At 38.5% G+C, this 12,134-nt stretch overlaps 1 protein-coding gene across 2 annotated transcripts; it reads left to right on the forward strand.

The window, feature by feature from the left end:
* The first annotated feature begins 935 nt into the window (after positions 1-935).
* LOC108889472 (myosin phosphatase Rho-interacting protein) lies at positions 936-7,079 on the forward strand. 2 transcript variants are annotated; one of them, XR_001961997.2, is made up of 10 exons: positions 936-1,089; positions 2,402-2,549; positions 2,649-2,754; positions 2,995-3,154; positions 3,242-3,349; positions 3,444-3,530; positions 3,652-3,814; positions 4,105-4,190; positions 4,408-4,490; positions 5,667-7,079. XR_001961997.2 is itself a non-coding variant. In XM_018685915.2 (9 exons), exons 1-9 carry the CDS (start codon positions 952-954, stop codon positions 5,736-5,738), a joined length of 1,068 nt encoding a protein of 355 aa, XP_018541431.2. In that variant the 5' UTR covers positions 936-951; the 3' UTR covers positions 5,739-7,079. The 2 variants fall into 2 exon arrangements, 1 of the variants encoding a protein (XP_018541431.2); XM_018685915.2 differs by lacking the exon at positions 4,408-4,490.
* Positions 7,080-12,134: the final 5,055 nt, after the last annotated feature.

Raw genomic sequence — 12,134 nt, forward strand, 5'->3', positions numbered from 1 at the left:
TAGACAAACACTTGGCTAGAGAAATGCCCTCTTGTGGTGTTGACTCCATTGAAACACTGCAAAATGCACATGACACCCTGGCTAATGAGCTTCAGAGACAAGCAGCAATCCTTAATAAGTATGCTCAAGAGATTGAAAGTGGTGGAAACCATCCTGGACTGGCTAAAATGGTCCATGCTCTTTTTGGCACCAAACATCACGTAATTTAACAAGTACCTCTCTTTGTATGCGGGAAGCCCTTATCCAATCTCAAGTGGCTTATGTGGCATGCAGGTTACGGGCCATGCATGAACAAGACTTGGGCTGGTGTAAACAGACAAGTCAGGACATGGATGCTCTTGTCCAGCAGCATGCCCGCAGTGTCACTGCTATCCAAGAGAAATACGAATCATCCTTACAGGAGGAGCGCATAAACTTCTCACAGACGATGACCACTCTCCAAATGGAGAACCAAACACTAAAGAGTGAGATCAGCAAACGTGTGAACCAGCTCTCCCAGCAGGCAGGAGCAGCTTGCCCTCTTTGGAGGAGCGTTACCAGAAGGACACTGAAGACCTGAATGAGAATGCATAAGAAAGAACTACGCCAAGTGGAGCAAGGCCGTACCTCAACAGAGGCTGGCCCTCATGGAGACGACAGCTGACAGCCAACGGAAGTTAGAGGTTCTGCTGGTGGGCATGGACACCATGGAAGAGCGGCACGAGAGTCACGTGAGGAAACTAGAGGAGCAGTTTGAACAGAGGATCTGTGAGCTCCGGCGCATCCACAAAGAGGAAATTGAAAAGTTACATTCCCAGTATGTGGAAAATATTCAGTGCGTCAAAGAGCACCTGCAGAGCAAAAAAGACCAGAGGTGTCACACTTGCCATCTTGTGATGACGCTGTAATTCCAATGGAAGAGGAGGAGCAGGGGAAGGGGCAGGATGCACAAATATGTCAGAAGTGGACTCCATGGTGGTTCTGAAGGACCGGATCCAGGAGCTGGAGACTCAGATGAACACCATGAGGGACGAACTGGAGAACAAGCACCTCGAAGGAGATGTGGCCAGCCTGAGAGAGAAATACCAGAGAGACTTTGAAAGTCTTAAGGTTTTTGCTCTTTCAATATTACCTTAGTGAATCCATTTTTATAAGTGAGAGAGTAGTAGATAAATAGTGAAATAGCTAAATAACCTGTTTCATTTGTTTGTCAAGCCACTAATATTCACTGATGATTTGGGATTGGGAAATGGTGTGATTTTAGAGTACTTGTAAATTTTAAAACTGAATCCTAGATCAGTGTGTGCAAATTGTAACATGATTATAATTGAAGCTTTTAGGGATGTCCCAAACATCTGTTAATTTTTTTTTTTTTGTTTTGTTTGTTTGTTTGTTTTTTTGGTCTGTTTTGTTTTTCCTGCAGTATTAGTCCCTTTAGCCTTTTAGCAATTTAGCTACATTAGCAGTGTGGTTGTAGAAATGGCATTGTTGTTCAGCCCGGTCCACTGCTTTGGTCCAGACTGAAAAATCTCTGAAAATATGAAAGACTTGGAACTTGGTAGGAACTTTCATTGCTCCCAGTTGATGATACCCATGGTGTTGATGGTGATCATGGTAAACACTATACCTGCTAAACATCAGCACGATAGCATTGTCTTTGCAGTTATATTAGCATGCTGATGTTAGCATTTAGCTCAAAGCGGCTAGTCTCACAGAGTACTTAATGAGACTCCTAGTGTTATTATTTTATATTTATTTATTAATTTCAGTTTAATATACTGCTGTTGCAAAGTGCAGTTGAGATAAATTATAATTATGAATATCAAAAATAAATTCATACATTAAAAATATATAGCGTGTTTCACAGTTTTAGAGTTTTGTATGACATTTTGTATAATGTTTCAGTAGTGTGTGTATATTATCAGTGTAGAAATGATGTGTGTCGCTGTGGGTCTGTTGTGGCAGGAGGGTTTGGCCCTGTGGATCAGCTTGGGACATCCCTAGCAGTTTTACATAATGAAGCAAAGCAATCAGTTGCAGATTGTCACCACCACAAGTTCATTCTGACAATTAAAAAGTCTAAGATGTCTCACTTGCTTCCAATGATATTTATTCATTTGGATATCATTAGACATACCATTTCCCATGTTCAATAATAGAAGGAAGTTCAATCTATTAATAACTGAAATGTAGCCTCGCTGGAATAAAATTTCACTGCTTTAACTCGCTCTCTTACTAACATAGCTGGGCTTTAGATCTTTATGAAGCTTGCATAACTTGCATGACTATCACTGATTTTGCATGACGCCATCTAGGAATAGATATTGCACTGAATATGTAGTCACAAATTAAAATGTAGGTGGTAAATTGTGTGTGAAGTGAATTATGCGATGACCAGATTTTGTCCCTTTTCTTTCTCTAGGCCACGTGTGAACGTGGCTTTGCTGCAATGGAAGAAACACACCATAAGGTGATAGAGGACCTCCAGAGGCAGCATCAGAGGGAGATTTCCAAGCTTATGGAAGAGCGAGAGAGACTTTTGGCTGAGGAGACTGCTGCAACAATTGCTGGTAAAGTTATTAATTCTCTTACTACCATTATTGCTATACTTTAAACAGCACTGTCATATGATAGTTAAATGTGTGTGATCTGTCTTCTGTCTAATGTAGCTATTGAAGCTATGAAAAATGCACACAAGGAGGAACTGGAGAAGACCCAGCGCTCCCAACTGAGTGGACTGAACTCTGACATTGATGAGCTTCGCTTACAATATGAGTATGTTTTTTGTACAAGAACATTAAACTTCAAACTATTGAGCTTTACAAATGAGAAGCACAGCATTTGCTTGAAAAGAACATTCATTTGATTATTATTGTTTTGTGAAAAGCAAAACTGAAGTAACTTATGAAACAAGATGAAAGGATCCATTCTCTTTTATGCTGGGAAGAAGTCAAACATATTTGGTAAACATCAGAAGAGAACTACAGTTGATTGTATGATGATCTTACTTTCTAGGGAGGAGCTGCAGTCCATCCAGAGGGAACTGGAGGTGTTGTCAGAGCAGTATTCTCAGAAATGTCTGGAAAACGCTCACCTGGCCCAGGCACTGGAGGCTGAGAGGCAGGCCCTCAGGCAGTGTCAGAGAGAGAACCAGGAATTAAACGCTCACAACCAGGTTTGAATGCACATAAGATCACACACACACAAACACATACACTTTTCTATCCATGGAATTACAGCACAACTTTACTTTGTCCAACAGGAATTAAATAATCGACTGAGTGCAGAGATCACTCGGATGCGCTCATGTTTCAGTGGTGAAACAGCGTTGTCACCACTTACCCAGGGCAAAGATGTGTATGAACTGGAGGTAGGTGTAATCACACAACATGCACAGACACACACACGCACACCCACTGATGATTTGCTCTTCAATCTTACGAGTGTCTGCCTCCATCTTGTAGGTGTTGCTGCGAATTAAGGAATCTGAGATCCAGTACCTGAAACAGGAAATTCACTCTTTGAAAGATGAACTGCAGTCTGCTTTAAGGGTGAGCAAAACAAATGGTAATGTATTGCCAACAATTTGTTGAAGGTTTGTACCTATACTTGATGTCTTTTAGCACAATTTAAAGAAAACTGAGGCTGTATCATTGATTTTCATTTCATCAGGACAAGAAATATGCCACAGACAAATATAAGGACATATATACAGAGCTCAGCATTGTGAAGGCAAAGGCTGACTGCGACATCAGCAAACTGAAGGAGAAACTGCTCATTGCTACAGAAGCTTTAGGCGAGAGGACTGTCGATGGGACAGTCACATCTGGATATGGTGAGTGAACCAACATTTTCTTATTATTAAACCCTGATCTGGTTGACTTAACCCAAATTTTATCTGTTGTGCCAAAGATTTTTTGTCAATAATGTGACCGTTTAGGAGTGATGTAATGACAGCCAGTTCTGCTGCAACTCGGTTTCAGTCGAACATCTGTCACAAAGCATAACAAGGGTAGCTGTTAGTTTGGATATGTATCATTTCAACATGTATCATTTTATACATGTGATGCTGTTAAGCTTCTTGGGGTTAATGATGATAATAACATTCCTTCATTGTGTTTTTAGATATCATGAAATCAAAAAGTAATCCAGATTTCATTAAAAAAGAACAATCAACATCCTCCAAGCAATTGAGAGGCGTAAGGTCAAAGGTGAGTGCTACATTTAATAATGCTGATTTGTTTTCTTTCCCAAATCACAGGCATTTTATCTCAAATTCAGACCCACGCACTCTTTATCACTGTTAACTGTTGCAACTCAGTCACCACATACTGTAGAAATATGTTCCGCAGAGTTGGTTGGTCAGGACGTTGTCACTTGAAAGTCTCTTGTCCCGTAAGTTTGTCATCTGTGTGTTTTGTCCATCAGTCTGTCACTGAACAGGTCTCATGGGATAGCTGACACTCCCATTGTGGGGTGATTCCCCCCCAACCCCCGCCCCAAGACGTGCTGTAGGTATAGCATGACGTAGAGCAAAGCATGCCCTCACCACCCTTGCATGATTTCCCCTATCCCTCCCCAACCCTTCCTCTTTGATCCCAACCTGCACCACCAAAGCTGATTGTAGTGCCCACCCCAAGTTGAATATCACAGGTGTGAGCAACAGTTGTTAGAGTGTCATTCAAAAACCTGTCTGGTTACATATGTGTCCCACACAGTATGCGTAAAAGTGTAGCTTGTCATTTTGGGAAATTTACTTATTTGCATTTTTGCCAAGAGTCAAATGAGAAATTCAATACCACTCCAACATCTCTTTAGAAAATATGAGGTTATAGCCAGCAGCCAGCTAGCTTAGCTGAGCTTATCCTAGCCTATCTTAGCTTAGCTTAGCATAGCATAGCATAAAGACTTTAAAGAGAGGAAATGGCTATAGCCAGCAACCAGTTAGCTTAGCTTATCTTAGTTTAGCATAAAGACTGAAAAGGGAGGAAACAGCTGTAGCCAGACTAGATTAAAATAAGATCTGCCCACCAGCTCATCTAAGAGTTCACAAATTAACACAACATATCTCGTTTGTTTAATCCATACATCCATCCCTGATTCCAGTCTAAGCTAACTTGCTGCTGGCTGTAGCTTCATATTTAGCAAATAAACAGAGTCACAATCACCTGTCACCTATGTAATTGCCACAAATGTACAATAATCTGACAGGCAGAACTGTATTGCACTAGCACTTTGTGAATATCAGTCTTGTTCATCAGTGGACTAATGAACTATCTCATATCATCATGCAACACATCTCATATGTTCCAACATTGTTTTGCTCTGTTTATGTAAAAACCCTGTCTGAAATAGTTGTTTTTGTGTGTGTGAGTCTTTCAATTGTCAATGTTTTAATTTATGTGGGTGTTGTGTCCACCAGTAGATACTCTTGTCTGGCATGATCATATCCCAGCATAACCACTTTTTCTTGTGTGTCTTATATTTTGACCTGAATTGATGTATGTCATCCAGAGCAGAAAAATCTCTGGGATCGACAGCTGCCTAGCGTAAAACATAACTGTTTGGTGGTGGTGTCCTTGTGTGTTGGTGTTTTTTTTGTTTTGTTTTATAATGCTCTTCTCTGCCCACATGTGTCCTCATCATCTGTTAAAATTTGTTTACTTTCCTTTTCTCATCTTGAACAGAGCCTGAAAGAGGGACTAACCGTGCAGGAGCGCATGAAGCTTTTTGAGGCAAAAGATTCCAAAAAGATTTGAACATCAAGAATCTGAAGTTTCTCCTCTCTTTCCTGGCCTTGGTTTTTGATCATATTGCTACGGCCGTGCTAGCATCAGCTGAAGACTCCCATAGGAAATGGAAAAAAAATCTATAAAGGTCAATTCTTAACATTGACCTGCTGCTTCCATGCCTCTGATAAGTTGTCATATATTTGTTTGATTTTTTTAATTAATAGTAAAAAGTTTTACTGAAACAATCCTGTGTTAGATTTCTTTAAAAACACATAGATGTATAATCTGTCCAAGTTGGAGATACGTCAAATAAGCTGTGAGAGGGATACATGACAGCATTTTTATTGATCCTCCAAAATGCCAAAACAGACAGCAATACACATTATGAATAATATATATTTCCCAATATGAATTAAGTATCTGCTGTATTTTATTATTGTTACAGTTTCTATATCTAATAATTTTTAATGTGTTTAATGTTGCACCGGTTCTGTTGTACATAACTACTGGATATATGTAAAACTATGGTTTGCTGTTGATTGTTGGGGCATCTGCTGTACTATAACTATGGTTTGATTGATAGTGGAAAACAATGTGATGCTTAACTTGCTTGTGTATGAGAGTTTTATAAAAATGGGAGTGTCTGTGTGTTAAGGGGGAAAAGGGGGGTGGGATTGCACTTATCACTTGACTACTTGAGGAAGCTTTTTTTTCTTTTTGTCTCAAATTGGTGTAGTGACTTCAAGTCAATTATTGCAGTGCAACCAAACATCCTGACTTCTGTCAAACTTAGTGAACAGCCGTGACTTGTTAGTGATACTGGATTTTCTTTTTTTTTTTTAAGGCATTTTCTTAAAACCTGAATTTGTGTTTGCTCAGTTTTGACTTTGGTGTGAGAGTATCATCTCATAAAAAACTGAAACTATTTAGGACTTTGCATGACTGTACAGTATAAGTTGAATTGCAGAGAGATCATGTTGCCTCATTTTCCTACTTTATGCTTTAGTGTGGAACTCTTAACACTAATAAGCTTTGCTTTGCAAGTCCTACTGTTTAGGTGTTGAGATTGAAATGTTTTACTGTAAGCGGCAGTCTTGAAGCACTTGGCCCAATCCTTGACCTCTCACTGAAATCTAGTCGTGCCTCAACTGAGTGAAGAATATTAAACATCCATGAAACCTGTGCAGCTATGGATACACACTGTATAGTATTCAAACCACGCCTTGTACATATGCCACACGGAAGACTTCTGTGTTTTGTTTTAAACTTGTACCTTGCTCACTAGCTCTATATGAAATATATATATATGAATATTTTTTATTTTCATTTGAATGTATAACGTCAAATAAATGAAGTGTTTGGAAATCGCACAGTAGTATTTTTCCCAAACATCCATGTTTGAGTGAACTGTGGAGCCCTGAAATAATGGAAACCCTTTAAAAAATTGCAACAGTGGTGACGGAGACCAGTATCAGGAAGTACAAAGGAGCGTGAATGCTTTTTTGAAAATAACTAACTACATTTGCTCAAGTGCTGAGCTTAAATATGAATTTGAGGTACTTTGAGTCTGCCGTCTGTCAGAGAGAAATATTGGACATTTACCTACAGCCAAACCTACTAATTACTTTTCACAGGAAGACAAACACACCAAAAAAAGAAACATATGGCAAGCTTATAACCTTTAACCCTCTTATCACGTTTCAGATGTCCATGTTTTCCCCTCTGAATTTCTTAAATGGCTTCATTTAACTCCAAACGATAACCTCGCCGCCTGTCGCAATCATAAACAGGAGAAGACCGGTTTACAAGAAAAAAGGCTTCTCACCTCTACATTTACCTGAACTGCTTGTAGGCAATTATTTACACTATGCGCACTTTCACAAACACATAGATCAGTCCAAGCAAGCACAAGGCACGGTCCGGTTGGGAGTCAAGAAAAAGGTCCATCCCATAGATGTAATATTGGAGCTGGATAATGGATCGAAAATGGCGCCCAAATTATATAAGGTAAATGACTTACGAATTTAAAATACCCCGAAGAAAAATGTTACGGTGGGAATTATGAAAAGCCACCTAGTGCTTTTACGAGGCTAATATATTGGTAAATAAATAAGTCAAGTTTGACAACAAGGGCTGACAAGTGACTGATAAATGCAACGTGACTTTCCTCGGCTTTTGAAAAGTTTTTACAAAGACTGAAACTCCGCGGTTGCAAAATATAAAATACAAAGAGTGATAACTGACTTTGTTTATTACTGGAGGTGTCCTGTCAACAATTTTACAGGCATCACTTTTACAATGGCAGCCATGGGGAAAATGCGAGTAGTCACCAGAACAAAATGGCTGCAAGCCTGAGCAGCGACACCGTATCCAGTTTTAGTTTTTTAATATGTCTATGATCCAGACCTTATCGGTATCCTACCTTCCCCTACGAGACCAATCAGAGGCGGTCGCTGGGCAGTAGAGAATCAACTGGCCAACTGACGTTCTTTCTACCGATGTTGGCTTGCGTGTGTTGTCATTGGCCGTCACCGTATGGGAGGAGCGCAGAGAGGCGGACAGACGAGGTCGGCAAACAGATTTAAAACAAGTTTGAACCATTGCTTCGGTTTGTCAGTACTTTCAGAAAACTTAATTACTGAAGAAGCCTGGATGCTAAATCAAGGTTTGGAACTGCTTTTTGTCGAACACGAGTGAGGCTGGACGCTGAGTACACCTGCGTTGCGATGGTACGGCTAAGGAGCGAACTAGCTGTTTGTGGTCATTTTGTCTTGCGTCTGTACCTGGCTGCTTTACCTGGATGCCAGCGTTTGCATTAGCAGCGAGCGTTAGCGTTAGCCTTATCTGTCAGTGATGTCTTGGGAGCTTTTACTCTTTTTGTCGTCGTTTTTATTTGCGTGTGTTTGTGTTTCTATGACTGAAGCTTCCCTGACATGAGTTGTAGGCACCTTACGGAGGCACGGTAACTGTTTAGTAGTCTGTTTGTCTGGTTATCATGTCGTTGTGATAATTTTGTGTCTATTTGTGGTCTTATTTAATCATTTTACGTGGCTAGTTTTCATCTTGAGTTTGAGCCTTAAACATTTTAGTTACTTTGTTATTGGTTCTCAAGGATGTGATGCTTTTAGTCCATTTTCTGAAACAGCCGTCTAATGTTTGTTAAATGTTCTGGTTCAGCTGTAATGTTGAATATAAATCTGTGTTTTTACAGTTAAACTGTTGATGAGGAATAGGTAGTTGTGTATTGATCATTTTCCTTTGTATGTTTGTCTTTGATTTCCTCCAGGTGTCACCACTTTGTCCACAACATCATCCACAGTCGCAAAGACATGGTCCATGATCGGAGAGACATTGTTGAGGATGAGGGAGACATTGTCCACGATCAGAGACGTTGTCTATGATTGCAGAGACCTTGTCAAAGATGAGAGAGATGTTGTCCGTGATCAGAGACATTGTCCATGCTTCGTAGAGACCTTGCGATAGAATCGGCGGAGACGGGGGTCACCGATTTGACGGCATTGCCCGCGATCAAGGATATTGTTGATGACCACAGAGACACCGTCTATGATCTCAGAGACATCGTCCATGATCACAAAGACGTAGTCCATGATCGCAGAGACATTGTCCATAATCTCAGAGACATTGTCCGCGATCACAGAGACGTAGTCCACGATCACAGAGATGTAGTCCAAGATCACAGAGAGTCTTCGTACAATGAAGAAGTTCTTTCAGACCAAGACAGAGGCCTCCAGGTAATTCACAAACAGCTTTACATCAACTGTCCAACACAGAGCACTGTTTAGTAAGGCATCAAAAATGTTCAAAAAATGTCATAGTATAGCGAGACCTCAAAAATGGTCAAAAAATGTCATAGTATAATATGGCGTCAAAAATCATCAAAAAATGTCATAGTTATAGTATGGCATCAAAAATGGTGGGAAAAAAATGTCATAGTATGGTATGACAGCCCTCTAATGTTTGTTATATGTTCTGGTTCAGCTGTAATGTTGAATATTTACCTGTGGTTTCATAGTTAAACTGTTGATGAGGAATAGGTAGTTGTGTATTGATCATTTTCCTTTGTATGAATCTCTTTGATTTCCTCCAGGTGTCACCACTTTGTCCATGACATCATCCACAATCGCAGAGACATGGTCCATGATCGGAGAGAAATTGTTGAGGATGAGGGAGACATTGTCCATGATCAGAGATGTTGTCTATGATCGCAGAGACCTTGTCAAAGATGAGAGAGATGTTGTCCGTGATCAGAGACATTGTCCATGCTTCGTAGAGACCTTGCGATAGAATCGGCGGAGACGGGGGTCACCGATTTGACGGCATTGCCCGCGATCAGGGACATTGTTGATGACCACAGAGACATCATCTATGATCTCAGAGACATCGTCCACAATCACAAAGACATAGTCCATGATTGCAGAGACATTGTCCATAATCTCAGAGACATTGTCCGCGATCAAAGAGACGTAGTCCACGATCACAGAGATGTAGTCCAAGATCACAGAGAGTCTTCGTACAATGAAGAAGTTCTTTCAGACCAAGACAGAGGCCTCCAGGTAATTCACAAACAGCTTTACATCAATTGTCCAACACAGAGCACTGTTTAGTAAGGCATCAAAAATGTTCAAAAACTGTCATAGTATAGCGAGACCTCAAAAATGGTCAAAAAATGTCATAGTATGGCATCAAAAATGGTGAAAAAAAAATGTCATTGTATAGTATGGCGTCAAAAAATGTCAAAATGTCATAGTATAGTATGACAGCCCTCTAATGTTTGTTATATGTTCTGGTTCAGCTGTAATGTTAAATATTTACCTGTGGTTTCATAGTTAAATTGTTGATGAGGAATAGGTAGTTGTGTATTGATCATTTTCCTTTGTATGAATCTCTTTGATTTGAATGTCATAGTATAGTATGGCATCAAAATTGCTCAAAAAATGTCATAATATAGTAAGGCGTCAAAAACCATCAAAAAATGTCATAATATAGTAAGGCGTCAAAAATGGTCAAAAAATGTCATAGTATAAAATGTCAAAAACCATCAAAAAATGTCATAGTATAGTATGGCATCAAAAGTCATCAAAAAATGTCATAGTATAGTAAGGCATGAAAAATGGTCAAAAAATGTCATAGTATAGAATGTTGTCAAAAATGGTCAAAAAATGTCATAGTATAGTATGGCATCAAAAATCATCAAAAAATGTCATAGTATAGTAAGGCATGAAAATTGCTCAAAAAATGTCATAGTATAGTAAAGCATCAAAAATGGTCAAAAAATGTCATAGTATAGTAAGGTTTCAAAAATCATCAAAAAATGTCATAGTATAGTATGGCATCAAAAATCATCAAAAAATGTCATAGTATAGTATGGCATCAAAATTGCTCAAAAAATGTCATAGTATAGTAAGGCTTCAAAAATCATCAAAAAATGTCATAGTATAGTAAGGCATCAAAAATGGTCAAAAAATGTCATAGTATAAAATGTTGTCAAAAACCATCAAAAAATGTCATAGTATAGTATGGCATCGAAAATCATCAAAAAATGTCATAGTATAGAATGTTGTCAAAAATGGTCAAAAAATGTCATGGTATAGAATGTTGTCAAAAACCATCAAAAAATGTCATAGTATAGTATGGCATCAAAAATCATCAAAAAATGTCATAGTATAGTAAGGCATGAAAAATGGTCAAAAAATGTCATAGTATAGTAAGGCTTCAAAAATCATCAAAAAATGTCATAGTATAGTAAGGCGTCAAAAACCTTCAAAAAATGTCATAGTATAGTAAGGCATGAAAATTGCTCAATAAATGTCACAGTATAGTATGGCATCAAAAATCATCAAAAAAATGTCATAGTATAGAATGTTGTCAAAAACCATCAAAAAATGTCATAGTATAGAATGTTGTCAAAAATGGTCAAAAAAATGTCATAGTATAGTATGGCATCAAAAATCAACAAAAAATGTCATAGTATAGTATGGCATCAAAATTGCTCAAAAAATGTCACAGTATAGTATGGCATCAAAAATCATCAAAAAAAGTCATAGTATAGTAAGGCATCAAAAATGGTCAAAAAATGTCATAGTATAAAATGTTGTCAAAAACCATCAAAAAATGTCATAGTATAGTAAGGCATCAAAAATGGTCAAAAAATGTCATAGTATAAAATGTCAAAAATCATCAAAAAATGTCACAGTATAGTATGGCATCAAAAATCATCAAAAAATGTCATAGTATAGTATGGCATCAAAAATCATCAAAAAATGTCATAGTATAGTAAGGCATGAAAAATGGTCAAAAAATGTCATAGTATAGAATGTTGTCAAAAATGGTCAAAAAATGTCATAGTATAGTAAGGTTTCAAAAATCATCAAAAAATGTCATAATATAGTAAGGCGTCAAAAA

This window comes from Lates calcarifer, unplaced genomic scaffold (genome assembly GCF_001640805.2).
Source record: "Lates calcarifer isolate ASB-BC8 unplaced genomic scaffold, TLL_Latcal_v3 _unitig_1575_quiver_2259, whole genome shotgun sequence".
NCBI lineage: Eukaryota > Metazoa > Chordata > Actinopteri > Centropomidae > Lates > Lates calcarifer.